This window comes from Prenolepis imparis, unplaced genomic scaffold (genome assembly GCF_030444845.1).
Source record: "Prenolepis imparis isolate NDT839.2.m4 unplaced genomic scaffold, iyPreImpa1.0 SCAF_3, whole genome shotgun sequence".
Taxonomy (NCBI): Eukaryota; Metazoa; Arthropoda; class Insecta; order Hymenoptera; family Formicidae; genus Prenolepis; species Prenolepis imparis.
Window position 1 is genome coordinate 18,555,581 of NW_028141161.1, and position 21,400 is coordinate 18,576,980.

At 31.9% G+C, this 21,400-nt stretch overlaps 1 protein-coding gene across 1 annotated transcript in view; it reads right to left on the bottom strand.

Annotated features, from left to right (window-relative positions):
* The window catches only part of LOC145933878 (neurotrimin), an 84,490-nt gene that overhangs the window by 13,016 nt on the left and 50,074 nt on the right, over positions 1-21,400 (bottom strand). Inside the window, exons 3-4 of the mRNA XM_083033887.1 lie at positions 10,367-10,574; positions 299-454 (exon numbers count right to left, since the gene is read on the bottom strand). Of these exons, the coding sequence (XP_082890013.1) occupies positions 299-454; positions 10,367-10,574 (364 nt within the window). The remainder of the gene's footprint in view (positions 1-298; positions 455-10,366; positions 10,575-21,400) is intronic.

Below are 21,400 nucleotides of genomic sequence, written 5' to 3' on the forward strand. Positions count from 1 at the left end.
TTACAATAAACGTTCCATTCAATCAGCACGCGAAACGAGGCGACTTTCCGTTGTTCTCTTTTAGCGCGGAGCAAGAGAAAGCCTCGCAGCACAAACGTTCTGCAAACGGATTACGTTCAATATACGCGACGCGACGCGAGACAACGAAATAAGGTTGAAAGGGGTTGCGCAGAGACCGAGGCGAAAAGAAAACGGAACCGCGGCGATTCGATCCGGAATGGCAAACCGGCGCGACGGAATATAACCAGTTGGAGTTCGAAGCGATAGTAATGTAGCAATAGCGCAAAGATACACGTACCTTGCCAGTTTGACAAGATGATCGTGCCGCCCGACTCACGACGCCACGTGACCGTCGGCTCCGGTGTTCCTGTCGCCGCGCACCGTAACGTCACGTTGCTGCCCTCCCGCACCACCATGTCCGTGCTGGTGGGGTAGTCCAGGATATCCGGTGGCACTGAAACAATGACCACATTGCGACGAGAACGTCCCGGAGATTGCGTGTGTGCGTCCCAACACACGGAGAACATTGCACGGCCAGATGGATGGCTATCTCTCGCTGACCGATCATGCTCCGTCACCCCCTGACCGTGTCGCAATATTCTACGTGTACACCGCATCGCGAGAGCACGCGCGAGAAGCCTTCGTGCCCCATTCGCTTGCATATACGGCGAATTCGCTCGTAAAATCTCGATTTGCCTCGTCAGTGCTCGCGTTTTCGTCTCGTTGAGCTCGAATTCGCTCGAATCTTCGCAGCGTCCCGATCTAGGTCCGACCGGCATCTCTTCTTGTACCAGCCTCCGCTTTTTTCTACGCGAGCTACCTTTTTGTTTCATTGAAAAAGCTTTTCACCGATTTTCGACGCGTGTAACTTAGCGGATCGTAATTCAAGTTGTTTTATTGTATCGCAATCGGAAGCTCGATAGGGTATTGTAGAAGAGCGCGCGGTATTAGGGTAATGAATATATTTTTTTACGATTCACATATTAGTCTTTGAGCGCGAGACCATAAACTATGCTCGATCAAATTTTGGTAAAGCTTATGCGCATATATATATAATTCAAATGGCTGTAAATTAAATAAAATTATGTGCCCTTATTAACTTAAACATACATACAAGTTAACATATTTACATATATCTGCTATGTGTATGCGATAATTTGACAAATCTGATTGCTACAGAGAAAATTTTATAATTCATATCTTTGTATTAATATATGAATGATATAAACAGAGAATCTGAACTAAGAGAACGTAAGTGAATTATTTGAATAACTCGAACTGCATAAGCAAGCAATATATCATACAAAGTAAATCCATCGCATAACTTTATTCGAGTTAGTAAACAATGGTTGGCTATATGGCGGATTGCTATATGTTTAGAAGATATAATTGATAGCTTAGAGAAACTATGCTTATTCCTCTATCTTCTCTAATCTGAGTAAATAAATCAACTAAAATATCAAAACTAAATATATATATATATATATATATATATATATATATCTTTCTGTTTATTTTGTTTTCATACATATCGATGATTTCTATTTCAACTGATCCACCATGTATCAAAATATATAAATTAATTATTGCACGATTTATGCACACACACATGAACGTTCTAAAAGATATAATAATATAAAACGTAGAAAAATATATAAAAGATGAACCAGATGAGAATAGAACCGTTCAATTTTCTCTTTTGCTTTGACAAACGCAGCAAAATATTCCAGAGAAACTGTTCGCCTCAATAGGAACAAAAATTCAGAAAAATCTTCTCTCTCTTGTGGTTAGATTTTTTGTATTTATATAAAACTATTGATCAGATTATTGTATATATTATTTATCGTGAAATTTTTATCTATATTTATCAAATAAGTATATAGATATTAAATCAAAATATAAAATTATTCTATTATGCAAAACAAACTTTTTAAGAAAAACCGCTTTTATGTAAAAAAAAAAAAGCGTTTTTAATTATGTCGTAATTAATTGCAGAAATTACCACTAGTGCAAGAATTATTTTCTCCGGATTATATTAATCTCTTTATTATTAATTGTATTATTTTTAATTATTATTTATTATCTAATTATTATTTAGTAATTATGGTTTTTCATAATATATATTCTTCAATAAAATAATGTTTCGAAAAAATATGATTCTCGTATTTCTACATCCAAATTTAAGGAAGGTCATTGCTCCTATCTATATCGGACAGATTTATTCACGCGCCAATACTCGAAAGTTAAATTAATCAGTATCTCTTAAATAATATTTAGAAGAGATAGTTATAGAAATAGAAGTAAAATAGACAAGATGACAAGATAACAGTACAGAGAAATGAATATTCCACATTTATCTAATTAGAAAATATATAATATAGATATCGTATCATGAAGAATAATACATAAATGCCTCTTTTAAACTACAGAAAAATGTTATAAAAAGTTTTTAATAAAAAGAACAATTGCTCTTACTATTTCATAAATCTGTTGAAAATTTAAACTTTATCTTGAGCTTTACGTATATATATATATATATATATATATATATATATATATATATATATGTATATATATTTAAAAAAAGTATTTCTCCAATTTAGTAATAAAAATTAATTATCTTATAATATATCATAGATATTTGTAATAATAAACATGTGCTATTAGTTTTTATATTTATACTAAAAATAAAAAGTAATTATTAAGATTGCAAGTCTTATTCAATCATTCGCGAAAGAACTTATTTTAATAACAATTTATTAAAATTATTTATATATTAACTTATTTTTTTTCAACTAAAACAAGATACTTCATAATTGTCAACATACAAAAAAAATGTCTTTTTCCCTAAGATGTATATTACTCCCTATGAAAGAGAGAGATTTTTCGTAAACGTAGTTAAATTCATGTTTAATATAATAAATTATTTACTTTTATTGTTATACGCTATACTCAAACTAAGGTATATCTCACACACTAAGAAAAAATACTGTATCAGCAAATTCTCCTCTATATTTTTATCTTTTTATACCGCTTTATGCGGGAAGGAATCTCTTTTTTTGACGTAGCTTGTAAACATTTTTACCTTAGCGTTGGCAACACAAAGATTACTCGCACATATACACGGGACCGCTCTTGCTCAATACAGTGTATAGAATATAGAACAATGTTTACGTCATCGCCAGCACTTCGCGATGATCGACCCACCCTTTTTCGCGAAAATAATCTTTATCGCACGAGGATAAATCGGGACCAGCACCAGTCCCGATACATTTTTCGCGACAACAATGCGAAAAATTTCATTATCGAGTTGCTTTCGAAACGGAATAGAGCCGAATATGGCCGGTGCACATGCAGTTTGTACCGGAAAGACGGCTGGCCTGGAATGGTTTCTCACAGCTTACGCGGACCGAGTTCTTTCTTGGTCACGAAAGAGGCTACCTTCGTGAATAGTCCTCTCTCAGAGACCGACGTCGCGTCCCTCTGGTGAGTTACGAAAGACGTGTTCGGAAGGCAAAGAGGTTCTAGGACGAAGTTTCCGCGAACGCGAAAAAGTACCGGCGTGAATGGTACTTCCGTGTACTAACGACGGGGCGGAGAAGATAGACGAGAGCTGCGATTGCATAACAGTAGAAATTCGAAACACATACATATATAGACAAAACGCAAATGTAGAAATTTTTGTTTATCTGCTGACTGACGAAAAATAATAATTAATAAGTCTGTTTTAATAATCATTTATCAAGTCAACTTATAATTATTCATAGTATCCGATTGCGCTGATGATTATTTCTGGTACACAATCATAAAAAAAATTTGAATAATTTTTCTCATTTTTATTTTATACATGTTCAAAATGTGTAATCTCTTTATATAGTTCTATATATCTAGTTTTTTTCCTCATTTAAACATTATTGAAATATTATTAAGCTTAATAGTTCCAATTCTGATTTTTATAAATAAAAATAAAAACATTTAGTGTTAATATTTTATTCTCATTTGCTTTACCTCTATTAATAAAGCTTTTTAATTATTATTTAATTAATACTGTAATAATAATATTTCACTGTAGGCAAAATTTTATTAAATTATTATTAAAGAATCAAAAACAATTTTGTGTAAATTCTTATTCAACTGAAAAATCAATTTAATTACATATAAAAATAAAATTGATATCATGTGTAGCAGCACACGTTTTTTCAATTAAGTAATGTCAAAGCAATGGTATTTTCGCAATAATGTTTTGCGTGATTCAACAAAGAGAAGATCGAAATGAGGGTGCTCTCTGACGACGCAACAAATCACAGCGGAGAGCAGAACTGTCAAATAGCGTACGGCGGGACGAAGCGAATTCTTCCAAAGAATTAAGCGGCCATCGGCCATCGAGCAAAAAGCAATCCCGCGCCAGCTTCGCTCTACGCGCCCGCGCCATCACAGGTCACAGAGATATCACCGGGCCCGGCGTGCAATTCATTTCGCGCTTTGCCCCGGACTGCGACGGGCGCAAACGGGGCGAAAAAAAGCGCCGTATCCGCAGATAGTATATTTATTGATACGGGAAAACAATTGGGTCGAATTTATTATTTCACGCGTGCCCGCGCACCGTTTCACGCGCGCTGTTATTTTTGTTTGCTTTCACGGATCCAGTTTTATATATTCGCAGACTGTACATACATACACACCGCGTTTCATACCGCCGATATCTTCGAGTGTCCTTTTGAATGGCCGCTATATTTTGCGACATACCGATAACGTTTGAAAAGTTCGATCGGTTCGAACGAACGTTTAGACTAGACCAACGTGATACTAAATTGATGCATGCGCCCCAATCTCCGGAGAATGAATTACGCAAAGATGCAGTAAAAACACTGTCAACTCTCTATCCTATCGCATCAATCGTTAAATAATCTCGAGTAATGAGATATATTAAATCTTTTCTTATTTTTGCAATTATTTTTTCTATCAGTGTTTCATAACAGAATAATTATAATATTTCTCCTTTATAACGCAGTATTATTAGTTTTTTACATTTTATACTTCCCCCCCAGAAAATACACATTTTTTGAAAATTATTATAATTTAATTTAAATGATACAAATCGTAAACTTTTATGTCGAATTTATACAGCGCAAAGTTAAATCTTTTAAATATGTAAATTTTAAGTTTCTTGAATAAATACAAATTATTCAAAACTTTGGAAAATAAATATTTCCTTTTACTGAGAGAATATAAGTTTGAAATTTTGAAGATCCAAATATTCTTCAAATAATTATATTCAGGTCAGTATATTCATAGACGCTCTATGCATTTGCATATATTCATATTAGAAAAGATTTAGTTTATGATCCAATAATTAATCACGTAAGTAAGAATATATAATATCGCACCGAGGCAAATTGACCATACACAGGGGGGACAGTAATTTCGACAAACAAGAAATTTAATAAAACTTATGTTACATGCGATAAGCTTGAACTTATTTTATACATACATTAACAATCAAATAAACAGAAATTACGATGCACAACATTTTAAGATCTGTATAAGATTGTTACATATGTTTATGTATAAAGATAAATTAATAAATAGTTATAAATAAAAAAGATATATATCATTGTTATAATAACAGCAATCTATATGTTGAGTGCAATCTGCAGTCAATAATCAAATTTGCACGAAATAAATTCAATGATAAAATTTCTGCAAGTCAATATTTTGAACGAGGTATCGAATCTGTATGCAATATTTACTATTTCCATATTTCAGTATTTTTATTTTTTTATTTTTTTTGAATTTGTAAACAAGCTGAGAGATTAAATTCTTTCAACAAATTGAATTATCCAAAAGTCATATTATCGCAAAGGCAGGAAAACGAAACAATATTTATTACAAATTGTAGGCTTGCGCGAGTTTACTAGCATATAGAAAATTATAATTGTTACTATGTTGGTTATTATTCTTTGATTGTGGTTATTATTTTTAAAAAAATAATTCTTTTATCGGTATAAATTTAATGATACTTATTCACTTCACTCATGATAATTTACTCGCGTGTATGTTGAAAATAATTTTATATAACAATCAATTTTTTTATCACGCATGCATCGTCAAAGAAGCAATATCGCTGTTTCAACAAAGAATACAAGCGTGATAGGTTCAAGAATGTACAATAGAGACCGTAACGAATTCGTGCAAGTATAATTTTTCTTCTTGCGTCCCACTCCTTCTTAGATGCAAATTAAAGCAAATTATAATACGATCGATGATAACGCAAGAAAGAAATGAACAAATAACTTCTCCATTTTTTCTTTATTCGTATCTCATATTTAGCTAAAATATATAGTTATTATTAGATAAAAACTAATGTAAGTAATTTATTGTTATATTCGGACCATAATACACATAAAAAAAAGTCTATTTAAAAACTGTAAAATATAATTTCAAAAAATAACAAAAACAGATATAACAGAATAATTAAAATTGATCAAAATATTTATAAAATTAGAGACTTTAAGACTCATTCTTATCATAATGATTTGCATCAGTGGCAATTTTCTGTCCCTTCCTGTTCGAACGATGCAAACTACTGAAAAATACGATGTGTCATCCAATAAAACAAAATGAAGCCGGCACATCGCTTTTTTCTTTTCTTCTTGACGATATAGTCGACGATAGGTCGGACCGGAAGAAGAATCTTAACGAGGGGTTGCAGGTGAGGTTAAACTATACGCTTAGAGCCTTTGCGGACTAGGGGGCGGTTTACGGCGCGAGGAGGTCGACCGGTTATTAGAACGTAGAGCACGAATTGCCGGGAAGGTGTCTAATAGCCCGCCAAGAGTACAATCGCCCTCGAAAGGTTTCGATGCGGGGGTACGTACTTTACATATATTTGCATCCCGTCGCCACAAATCCAACCGATCGCGGAAGATCGTTGCGGGTCGACGCGGGGAGGCGTCTCTATCTTGGCAAGCCACCCGAAAGGGCTCGCCGAGGTGTGAAATCTTTAATCTGTTCAACTTCTTTCTCGTCCAGCGCAAAACATTATTTTAAATTTTTTAGAGCAAAGTTCAACAACGCAACAGTGTTCTCTTCTAATGTATATAAACGTATCAAATTATGCATACGTTATGCAAATAGAAATAAATCGCAATCAATATTAAAATAATTAATATAAAACATATCTTAATATTATTGATTAGTTTAAAAAAAAAATTAAAACATATTTATTAAAACATATTTATTAAAACAATTTTATTAAAACATTTTAATTATATTAAGCTTTATTTTAAATCATCTGTATTCATATATACCTTATTTCTATTTTATATTTATTTATAACGTCATTAATCTTAGGCTTTTCTAAATAGATAATAATTTAAATATAGTAGCTGTTGATAGTGTAGATGCTTCTCTTTATCAGATTTATCTAATTTTTTTTAATAAATAGAGACAAGAACATGCTAGCATGTAAAATATGAAATTATAAAATATCTGTATCATTAGTATGCAATAAGTATTAAATCATATTACGCGATAAATGAAACAATTTTTCGTAAAAATAAATGTTTAATTATACGTCCATTCATAAACGTTCAGCCATCTCACTTAAATCCTAGTTAATGTGAGCTTTGCAATGTATCAATGGGATACTATCTGTGAGCTTGTTAAGAGATATAAATCAGTAAAAGCTCAGCTGAGGTATTTATGGAGATACATTAGCTTTCCACAAGAGTATAGAATGCCAGCATTTATTTGGTAATTTCCGGCAGTCCGATATTCATCTCCCGAATGCTATTGCGCCAGAACGCGATAGAGTTGACCAACGATCTCTAGAGATCAGGATTTGTGTCAGACCTTTGTCAAGTCAACCGATAATTGGTGGAAAAAAAGATACGTTCGTTAGTCTAAAAAAAAAAATAATAAGACTGAATCTATGTATATAACTGAAGACTTTATCTAATAAAGACTAAAGGATAATTTTGTCAAGCTTAACAATATACAATGTACATATAAGAGGAAAATATTCAAATCTTTTTCTGAGATCTGTATTTTATATCAAAATCTTTTTAACACGTTGAAAATGATAATATAATTTTACTATTTCATTAGCAAATATTTGATTGTCATTCAATAACGTGTCACATTAAGAAGACAATTGCTACGAATACTTAATATAAAAGCCAAAATAAAATAATTCTATAAGAGAAAGAGAAAATAATGTAATAATAATTTATAACAGTTTAATTGCCAAAAGTTATAATTTCACGTTACACTATAAAGTAATTAAGATAGGATAATATATTTCCCGTTGGGGAACTGGTTAATTAAGGCGAAGATCAGCCTTGCGGGGCTTATAATGTTGTACATGATATTTCCCGGGGTGCCGCGAAACAAATAATCAAGGATTGAATACCGGTGTCTTGTAGTAGCAATCACGGCTTCCTCTAGAGGTACTATGGTGTCCGCCAAGACGACCATAGTTGGCGAAGTTTGACAAGTTGGCGGTAACAGGGACGGTGGTACCAAGTGCCAAGAAAGTTTCGAGGAAGGATCAGTTGATGCATAGTCGCGGGAAGAAGGATGCGCCCTGCCAGCAAAGGACGTGTTCCGCGGGACAATCGCGAGTTACGTATACATGGAAAACGCTGAATCCGCCCTGTGCTTAGTCGAGTTTCGCAACGACTAGTCGAGGATCTTGGAGTTTCTGATGGCGTAGGTTACAAATTCACGAGCAATCCCGAACGCACGATTTGCTCGCAAATATTTGTCAGTAGCGATCCTTAAATCATTTCAAGATTCTCATTTCCCGCTCAATTTTCCGCTTTTTAGGCTTTATAAAAGCCGGAAATTATGCGTAATATATATATATATTATATATATATAAGTTTATATGCCGGTTTCAAATTATGTATACACAACACGTGGCACCTATTACTTTTATTCAATATAATTACTTTTAACCAATAATTACGTGAAAATTATTTTTCACATATATTGATTAATCAAAAAGATTTTTATAATGCGATTATGCGAATGTAAATGTGACGAATGTAATTATCCAAGCAAGCAATTTAAAATTATATATTCTTATAACCGTGTAAAAATATATAATTATATTATACATTATAGTTATTAATAATATTCAAAAAGAGAAGATAGAAAGGAATATATATTATATATATCAAAATTAACGAATTCTCTTGCTAAGTCACATTTTCTTCACAATAAATACATCTATCAATGTCTTCTATAATCATTTAATTTTTAATTATTAAAGTTATAATAATTATATAATATCACAATGGGGAAAAAGATTTTATCAAATGCAAATAAAATACAGATAAATCCTTTAGGAGAGTCTTTATATCTTTGACGTTGCTCACAATTAGCGAACAGTAATAACACCACGGAAGAAAGAGTAGCTTGTAATGCGACGAGTTTCTATCAAAGAAATCCTGTCACTTATAAAACAAATGAACGTAGCATGCAGAGTTGGTATATTCAAAGGATCGCGTTCCATTGCCACTCATCAATGAAATTGCACCAGTTACAGCTGGATGTGTCAGTTTCTTTGTGTAACATGATAATCTGTATTGAGTGCGGAGTGCAACGTAGAGAAAGCATTTGTAATTTTCGAACAGATAATAATGCTGTGCATGATATTATATTCAATCGATGTATGTGATATGTTCTCTCAACGGCGGATGTGGTAACGCTTTGCCCCACGAAAGCTTACTCAATAATTGATTTATCATTTGTTTGATATAATAATAAAACGTCCGAGTTTAATAGTGCAAATAAAAATTTATGTTATATTGTACACGTCATAAACGTCCATTCAGATCATAATATTTTCAATACAAAATCTATATAATAATTATATATAGTATAATGTTTTGAATTAAATAGTTAATTTTTATGTTTTATTATTATATAAATATTTTATAAACAAAATTCTAATATTTGTACGTATAATATGTGACTTCAAAATAGTAATGTTAATGTAATTTTAGAATGTTTTTTTATATTGCAGTGTAATTTTAATTCGCTTTTTTTTACGACTCTGGTTTTTCTATTGTACATATGTCATGTACATTGCATACATATTAGGTATGTGTTTGAAACTATTTTACTTTAATTGAGATATTTTTTCTCGTTTTGCGTTAGAGTTTGCGCAGAAGTTTGAAATGATATTGAGTGTAATTATTTCTTTGCTTATAACATTAATTATCCTCTTTTGTAATGTTAAATGCACGCAAACACATGTGTAATATTATATTATATTTGAAAATTATTAACTTTTTTAAATATGGATATAGAACAAAAACAATCATTTCGAGGAGAATTAAAAGCGTTTGATCTTTACCTACAACATCCAGAAACCCAATGATGCTGGACATCGGGTCAGTATTAACCTGGCACATGTACCAACCGCTGTCAGTCTGGCGCGTATCTCTTATATGCAGATCCCACGTTCGATGACCAATGTGTGTAACTGCGATCCGATGATTCTTCGTGATAACGTGATTCGATATCGTCAGAATCGTCTGCGTATCGACTCGTAACCACGCTACCTGCAACACAAAAAATAAATAACGAAATTGATAACGAGCAATAATATATATAATTTAATTATTTTATTTACATTATTTGTAAAACTTGGTATATAGCATCGTTTCTATGCTTTTGTGTTCTAATACTTTGTTTTCTAACACTTATAATGCGTATAATACTTAGTTTATATCAAGTTTATGCAACGTGTATAACATAAATAGAATTTCAAAGTTACTATACACGACGTGAAAAGTGCGACATGAATAAGAGCTTCGTATTATACGCAGAACTACATCTTATTGCTTCCAAGTATTTTGAGAACTTTCTGGGGGAGGTTTCAAAGCAAGAAAAAGTTTTATGTAAATACCTATATACACGAAATGCAATGCTTCCTAGATATAAATCAATTCGTGCTGACAGCTCAGACGAATTGTGGAAAGTAAAGTGGAGAAATATCGAAGAAATATATAAAAGAGTAGCAATGTTATTCTGTATTAATAAAATCTTTCATATTGATTGGCTTTCTACCAATGAGAAAAATATGTTTTAATATACATTTTTGAAATTATCTTTTTTTTAATTAAATTAAATTTTTTTAAATTTAATTAAATGTTTTTAAAAATATTTTAATTCAATATAGTTATTTTAATTATATACTATTATTATTTGCAACCCCATATTAATTTTTATCTTTTGAATAGTCAGAAAAATATAAGTACAAAAATAACAAATAAAATTTAGCGAATCCTTCATTTAAAATAAAAACAATTGCTCTTTGAAACACATGTTTCAGCATGTACATACAGAATTAAATTTTTGAGATGTATATCCAACTTTCCCGCAACATATCCAGAATGACAAGTGCTATGTAGATACTTCATACTCTTCTCGCCTGTTGCAGGCTGCGCGAAAGGAGTTAATATTTTATTATATCGTGTTGTAAAACAGATTTACATTGCAAGTTTCGTTTAACGAGAGAAGTGAAAAAAATTATATTCGGTTAGGTAATTTTCAAGTTCTATTAGACGTAATATTCCACGATATATTGCTAGAGAAAAATGACAAAAGCGCATTATAATGTCATGTTAAGTGAATTTTATATTAATTTTATATTACAGATTTTTAAATTAGCTTTATAATATAATAATAATAATGTCGCATATGAATTATACAACTGCTGCATATATGCACATATTATAGATTTCTATCATATACAGGATATCCGGTAATAATCACCGCGCCTCTCGTGTGCAGATAGAGTAGAAAAGTTCTCTATCTATTTGCGATCTTCGCAATAATACTTCAAAATGCTTGTATAATTTAATTAATTTGTGGCGCATATGTATATCAGTCAAATATTTCGGAAACGAATTATCAATAACATGGTATCAGTCTAGACGTCTAGCTCTGTATTATTGACATGCTTCGGCTGTGTTGTCATTTGCACGTTTTCCTTCGTCGAATTCTTTTTCTAAATGCAATCGCGATCAATATCAGGAAACTATTTGCTTTGATAATACACGAGTAATGAATAATTGACTTATATAATTAATGTGTAACCACGTACATCACAACGATAGCTCTTGAATCACATTTTTTCGCGTAATTTATTCATTTAATCAAGTATAAATTGAAGTGACAGGAAATAATAAATTTATCGTTTTGTTCCGATCTTTTCGGACAATAATTATTATTTTAAAAATTTTTTAAATTTTAACTTTTTTCGACGATTTAAATATAATTCGGATTTAGAATGCGCAGTAAAGCGATCGAATGGCAGAATAATCGAACAAGGATAAGCTTCGTGATACATTAATTGTCTAATAAATAATTAATCTATGCTTTAAAATGCTTGTATATAATTTAATTATCCGCGTATGTATATGTCACAGTTGGTAAAATATTTCGGCAATGTTGACTTTTAATATATGAGTCAAATAAAATTTCTTTTTTATTATATTTAGAGTATTTTTACGTGTCTTCTCGTTTTTATATCAAAAGCATTAATTTTTTATAAAAATATAATTTGATCTTTAATATGTTATATAACATAGAAAGTATCTGAAACACATATCGAGTCAGGAATATGTTTCAGAATTCGTTTCATTACGTTAAATATCTCATAAAAGCCAAATATCACATTCAAAGAAATATCAAAGCTACAAGTGTCAAGCTATAAAGCTATCATTGTCAGGAACCAAATCAAAGGGCATAATAATGTACGCGACCTAGTTACCGCTTCACTGTCTTGTACCCCGTTCCCTATAAAAGCAATTCTTCTTTTATCTGATCCAATATTCGCGGAATATATACGAGCAGCAGTTTAGAACACATTCTATCGCTTTGTATACTGCAATCTACATCGCAACCTAGTTGAGAGATCTCATTAAAAAAGTAGATAGCATTCGTCGTACTCATTTTTCATAGCACAGAGAGAGAGAAAAAAAAAGACACATCAAAATCTCGCTGAAACGACGCCGCACGCGGTTTTATTTATGAATGTCCACTGCTGAGTCTTTCATGCATCCCCCACCCTCTCTCTTCTCCCTCGGCAATCCCCTCAACTACCGTCTTTCCCGTCCTCATCGCGGAAGCTGTCAACGCGTCTCATCGTCCAAGTGCTACCGACAATGTGCTCGACGCTTACCAACTATGCTCGTAACATAAAGAGGACCAGAATGGAGGAATAGAGAAAGAGAAAAAGAGAGACAGAGAGAACGAAAGAGTGAGAAAGGAAACAAAAAAAAAACTTGTTACGCCAAAGTCGTAATACACTCGACGTCGTTTTAGAGCGCGCACGTCCGCGTTCTCTGCTCCTCCAGAGCTTCTCCACGGCCCGTAGGCGATATGTGTCGCGTACAGTTGCAAGCGCCACGTGCCTCATGTGTGCCGGACAGGCAGAGACGGTCTAGTCGAGGAACGAATAAAAGGAAGGACGATTTCAGGAAGAGCGCCGCTCTCTCCCTCTCCCTCAATTTCTCTCGAGGGCGAGGAACGAGGGCGGAAAAACGGCGGTTTCGTCCGCCGCGAGAAAGAAGCGGAAAAGAAGGTGCCGGAGCCGGGCGCGAACATCATAGGGAGGGCAAGGGCGGTTGTAAATTGTGCGCGCAAGACGGGGGTGCGAAAGCTCTCGGGGGTTGATAGAGAAGACGTGCGCGCACGCGTCTATCTTATACACATATATATATAATAATATATATAATATATATACATGTTTCTTCTCCTTTCTCTCTTCGAGAGCATACCGGTATCGGTATATACATGTCTATTACGTACGCATAACGAGCTCCATGAACACGCTCCACGAACACGTAATGGAAACGCATCATCGTCCTCGTCGTCCTCCTCTTTTATCCCGCGCGGACCGCGAGAGTTGTCGTCGCGGCAATTACTCAAGTTCCGTATTCAGGGCCGAAATGCAACCGGAGGGAGGGCGAGCGCAGCATTGCATTCGCTTGGCGTGACACGTTTCGCTTTTACGAATGATTCGTTTCGCTGGTAACGATGTAATTGCGCGTTGCCGTAATCATGCGGCCGCGTACGCGTTTGAATAAACGCCGCGCGGATATTCCTCTCGTTTTCCGCCGCGTTTACTCCTCCTCTCGTGTCTCTCCGTGGAACATCACTTTTACGTCTTTCTTTTTTTTTTTTTATTTTGCGCACTGTGTTTCCTGCCGCTTTAGAAAACGCGACCACCCAATCTGCCGGTGGTTGAAAGCGGCGTAGGAGAGAGGAAATCAGAACTTGGCGGCGACTCTTTATTTTCGTTTACGTCACTCGCTCGTACAAGACGCGATACCTGTTGTATACCAACCTACTTCTTTTTTCCACTCTTTCCCTCCCTCTCTTTCACAACTAGTCGATACTCGCTTCATCCCTTAGTTACACCTACAGTACGAAAGGAGTGTATCCGCGCGTGTAGTTCTTTAATTTCGCGAGATATCTTCTCGAGGGCCGAAAGCTTTCGCGGACTCGGATTCGCGCGGTGAAAAATGATTCGGGCAAGTTCCCCTCGAGAGTATATCGTGTCCTGACCCGCTGGACGATCGCTCATCCTTTCTCCTTCGATTTCTCTTTTCCGTTTGCGTGCGCTCATGTAATCGTCGTCGGCCAGAAGCAAAAACGTTGGCGCGATGAGTTTAAATAGTTCGAGTCGACGATAATGCCGACGAGACTTCGATATGATTAAAAGAAGGGCAGTTTGAAGTAAATATTTTCTTGTACGATATTTTAAGGTATTTTCAGGTACTTTGAATACTTAGAATCGTAACAATATTGTGTAAAAAATTCAGAACATTAACCATATCGAAATCTTGCTGGCTTATGCTTTTAATAGTACAGAATATCAGACTCATTAACGAAATCCACTAGCGGATCCTGACGACGATAATGGGGGAGGTTTTGCAAAACTATTTTATTTAATATTTTTGGTTTCGTGATTAGCTTTTATTCCAGGATCAACGACGTCGATAGCTCTTTAATGTTTTTTTTTATTTATATTTTTTAAACAAATTCAGCAAAACTGTTTCTTTTAATTTGCAAGGGGATGGGGGTTTAACCCCCCCCCCCAGGATCCGCCAGTGTATATATATTATATAGATATAAAGAATTTCTCGCCTAATTATTTTCATGCAACGAAATTATCTCATTATTTCGTCCTATGTCTGACTTAATCTACACTTAACTCCTTGAATGCGTAATGAGTATAATTTACAGTGTATCTTATATATACATATTGTATATATTATATATATATATATATATAAAGAATTTCGCCTAATTATTTTCATGCAACAAAATTATCTCATTATTTTGTCCTATGTCTGACTTAATCTACACTTAACTCCTTAAACGAGTAATGAGTATAATTTGCAGTGTATCTTATACTTTTATATATATATATAATATATATATATATATATAAAATATATATATGTATATATATATATAAAAGTATAAGATACACTGTAATTATACTCATTACGCATTCAAGGAGTTAAGTGTAGATTAAGTCAGACATAGGACGAAATGATGAGATAATTTTGTTGCATGAAAATAATTAGGCGAAATTCTTTATATATATATATATATATATATATATATAATATATACAATATGTATGTATAAGATACACTGGAAATTATACTCATTACGCATTCAAGGAGTTAGGTATAGATTAAGTCAGACATAGGACGAAATGATGAGATAATTTTGTTGCACAAAAATAATTAGGCGAAATTCTTTATATCTATATTATATATATACATATATGTATATATATATACATATATATATATATATATATATATATATATATATAAGTATAAGATACACTGTAAATTATACTCATTACGCATTCAAGGAGTTAAGTGTAGATTAAGTCAGACATAGGACGAAATGATGAGATAATTTTGTTGCACAAAAATAATTAGGCGAAATTCTTCATATCTATATAATATATACAATATGTATGTATAAGATGCACTGTAAATTAAACTCATTACGCATTCAAGGAGTTAGGTATAGATTAAGTCAGACATAGGACGAAATGATGAGATAATTTCGTTGTACGAGAATAATTAGGCGAAATTCTTTGTATCTATATTATAATATATAATTATATAGATATAATATATAATTATATAGATATAATATATATTATATAGATATAAAGAATTTCACCTAATTATTTTCGTGCGATGAAATTATCTCATCATTTCGTCCTATGTCTGACTTAATCTATACTTAACTCCTTGAATGCGTAATGAGTATAATTTACAGTGTATCTTATACTTATATATATACACTAGCGAATCCTGACGACAATAGCTCTTTAATGTTTGTTTTTCTTTATTTATATTTTTTAAACAAATTCAGCAAAACTGTTTCTTTTAATTTAACCCCCCCTCCCCCCCAGGATTCGCTAGTGACGAAATCAATATCCATTATTATTAAGTCGCACTTCCTATAACGACAGCAGTACATTGATACAATTATATTTGTTTTGTCTAATTGAGACATACAAAATTGTGTCAATTGCTAGTACCAAGTACTTTTGAATAATTAGATTGCATAATGTGCTAATATGTGTTCACATTATGCTAATATAACGATTTAATATAATAATTACATGTGTTGTTTCAAGAATGTTTGTGTTTTACACGAACAAAATCTTTAAAATAATGGTATTGCTTTTCGAATACCGAGTTAAATTTATTTATTAGCATCATTATTGCAATAGTTTATACAACGATTAGGAGAAAATAAAAATGTCAAATGCACAGACAGAAAGACAGATAGCTGCATAAACATGTAGTATAATGTCATGATATATGACACGATGTGAAATTAAAACTACGTCATGAGTTGTGTTATTGTGAGCGTTTCTGCGATATCGCCTGGCTATCGTCTAAAGAGATGGTCTTTACAAGCGTGGCATGAATAAAAAAATAATGTTTTCTCGTCAACGTGTATTGCACCTATGCAACACATAAATTATTCGCGGCTTACAAAGAGAAATGCAGAGACAGTGATTTGTATTCACTCGACTACACATTTTTAAAGATTTTTCAAATATTTTAACAAAATGCAAATACGACTACGCGTTATTAAGCAACGCGATTTTTTAATATATAATAATAAATTAAGGGAGAAAACTATTCGACGTTGCTTCTTGCATAGAATCGAGCTTTTATATCCTTATTTTTATTTGCTCGATTCTGCGATTCGATTGTTTCACTGCGCATTCTTGATCCGAATTATGTACATATATTTAAATCATCGAAAAGTTGACGGAGCATCTCACGTCACTACTTTGCTGTTCAAGTGTCGGAATGATAAACAGAACCACAGTCTGTCAACAATAACACGCTAGACGACATCAAAGTCGAATACTTTGTTATTGATAATTCATTGCCGAAATATTTTACACGCTGGTAAGGGTATACATAGTCTGCACGATACATTTCACAACCTTCTTGTCATTTGTACAGTAAGACTATAGTGAAAAAGCTCCATACATTATTATATTATCGTACGTAATATCATGCGTGTTGAAATGCATGATCATTCCATATAATTATTAAAATTAGTAATTATCAACCCGCATGATCGATTAAATGTACATATATGTCATAATAAAATTGATTTCCATAATACTTAAAATATATTTCGTCCGATGCTTTACTGTCTAACTTTTCGACGACAAGTATTTTAAAATACAAGTATTTTAAAATATAGATTAATTATTTATCAGATTAATGTACCACGGAACTTATCTTTATTTTATTTATTCGATCTGATCGTTTTATTGCAATATCAAATATATATTTAGCAACCGTGTGACAGAGGGATGTCTCTTCTAGTTTTGCGTTTATATTCGTTCTTTTATAATTAATATCTCCTTAATTATTGCAAAGATCGTAAAAGTAAAACGGACTTTCTTACTCGGTTTAATTTGCTCTAATTGCACACGAGAAATGCGACAATTATCGAAAACCCTATATTATATGCGGATTATTAAGTTATTTATTTATTATTAAGTTAGTTATTTATACAAGTATTTTAAAATATAGATTAATTATTTATCAGATTAATGTACCACGGAACTTATCTTTATTTTATTTACTCGATCTGATCGTTTTATTGCGCATTTTCAATCTAAATTATATTTAGATTGAAAATTATATTCTAAATTTTGCGCATTTTCAATCTAAATTATATTTAGATTGAAAATGCGCAATAAAACGATCAGATCGAGTAAATAAAATAAAGATAAGTTCCGTGGTACATTAATCTGATAAATAATTAATCTATATTTTAAAATACTTGTATAAATAACTAACTTAATAATAAATAAATAACTTAATAATCCGCATATAATATAGGGTTTTCGATAATTGTCGCATTTCTCGTGTGCAATTAGAGCAAATTAAACCGAGTAAGAAAGTCCGTTTTACTTTTACGATCTTTGCAATAATTAAGGAGATATTAATTATAAAAGAACGAATATAAACGCAAAACTAGAAGAGACATCCCTCTGTCACACGGTTGCTAAATATATATTTGATATTGCAATGTTTGGAAAGATAATCAATATTGATAATTAAATTTAGATATATCTTGAAATAGATGATAAATATATATAAATAAAATTTTTACATTTTAATGTAAATTATGTGAATCTTATATTAATCTTTCTTTAAAAATAAACGCTATTACAAACTATTTATTTAGAGAATATAATTATAATATTCTATTTTTCGTCTCGTCTTCGATCACTTTGAGAATTCACCAAAAACATAAGACAGAGATGTAGATCAAGGCACATAAATTTTTGTGTTAACTAGAATAACACAAGCGCGCGCCATTCTTCGGTTTTATGTTTAAAAAAATATTTTTAAAAAAATAATATAAAGTTTGTTTAAATTCTAGTAATATTTTTGTTCAGGAATTAGCTGATTAAAGCGTTAATTTGTTAATTAAATTTTAAAATAATAATATGTTAAAAAATTAAAATAGTAATATATTGTAAATAATATGTTATAATATCTTATTTTTGATTAATATTTTTTGACAGAAAGTAGCTGATAATTGTCAAAAATATTATTATATCTCATATTATTTAAAACACATTATTATTTTAATTTTTATAACATATTATTTTAAAGAGTAATTAGCAAATTACCGCTTTAATCAGCTGATTTCTCAAAAATATTAATAAAGCAAAAATTTGCTAATTAAATATATTAGCTTACATATTTATATTTATATTGTGTATGTTATAATTTGCTAATTCAATTTTAAAATAATAATATGTTAAAAAATTAAAATAGTAATATGTTGTAAATAATATATTATATAATACCTTATTCTCGATTAATATTTTTTCTTTCTAAAGCTATATCTTTTCAAACGAATCTTTTTCGAGTTTTAATTAATTATTGATATTATATAAGTCATATATATAGTATCGCGCGCGCTATTAGAATGAAGTTGCCGATGTTTGTAGAATAACTTCGGCCATTACCGAAACGCCGCGAGTATCAGGCAGTTGGAGCTGCGTCCCGCTGTGATTAATTAGTAAGCATAATCGTTAGAAACGATTTCTAACCTTTGTATTGTAATATTTATCTATCGCATATTATATAATTTCAACGTTAATATGTAGGCGTAATTGTTCGAAACGCATATTTCGCGAAAAATTCGATGCAAAATCTCTTTTGGCAACATAACCCAACTTAATCTTGTGTTGCGATCCGTGGATATATTTATCGTTAATTCTGGTTTACATATTTATATTGTGTATGTTATAATGCGAAATAATAAGATTATTCTAATATGTATGTATTTTCTTTGTTACAGGTAGCATTGCGATACACAGTGCGATTCACGCGTCGTGTCGGGAGTGCCGTGTGTTAAGTTTCGCGCGTCGGGAGTGTCGTGTAAAGTGTCGGGCGATCTTAATTATTAGTGTTTTCGCGAATGTCGTGAGTGCTACCATGGACCAAGAGAGGAGGAGGAGGCCCAGGAAGGCATCAGGCGACATCGGGGCAACTGTGAGGTACGCAAAACAAAACATTTTTTCTAAACTACATTGTTTATGAGATATTCAACACACACAAATGTATATATATAATTTGAATATTTTGAAATTTCAGATCAATGTGCTGTGTACTACAATTCCGCTATTGCACGTATCGGTGAGTGAGAAATTGTTTACTTTATAATATTTCTATAGCAGTAATGGGGATATATATAATATGTTGAAAATATTAAAATAGTAACATATGTTTTAAATAATATGTTATAATATCTTATCTGCGATTAATATTTTTTGACAAAAATCAGCTCTGATAATTGTCAAAAATATTAATGGAATTTAAAATATTATAATATCCTTTTCTAAAAAAGGCACGTTAAGTCGATTCTTGCAAGTATTGTTGCATCTTTTCCGATGCTGATTAACTGTTTCGATTCGCATTGTGCATTATATTTGTAGCATCGAGAGGCTGTCATCGCGAGGGTTAGTAGTTTAACAGTTTGTTCAAAATAAAATAAAATAAAATAATATGTTTTAAATAATATGTTATAATATACTTTCTGCGATTAATATTTTTTGACAGAAATCAGCTGATAACTGTCAAAAATATTAATCGCAGAAAGTATATTATAACATATTATTTAAAACTAATATTATTATTTTATTTAATTTTATTTTGAACAAACTGTCAAACTGCTAACCCTCGCGATGACAGCCTCTCGATACTACGAATACAATGCACAACGCGCATCTTGACAGCCAATAAGCATCGCGAAAAAGCGACAACAATAAACTTCGATATATGAGAGTATCGACTTTACATATCTTTTTTAGAAAAGGATTCGAACTAAAATCTACTAAAAATAGTCCAAAGAAAGGACCGAAACTCAAATTAAATAAAGATTTTAAAAACAAGTTTGTTGCGCCTAATTTCTGCGCTTGTCGTTTTCTTTCTGAAATTCTGCATTATATTTCTTTTTAATGTTGTATTCATAAAACAAATAAAAAAATTTGGTTGCTTTGTTTAAAGGCAAATAATACTATAGTAGTGTATATAGCGCAACAGAGACGTACTGTTTGTGTGTATCACGATATATGATATATAAATGTGTTAAATTGCTAATTCGTAAAACAAAGCGTCATTAAACGTGAACTGAAAATCAGTCAGCGCGCGCGTATGTTTACGTTTATTAAAGACAAATATATTAAATGTATCCGGCAACAAAACAAGCATTGGTTATCTAGCGGCATGCTGGAAAACGTTGAATATTCCGATGTATAAATATTGGAAAATTCTAAGCATGA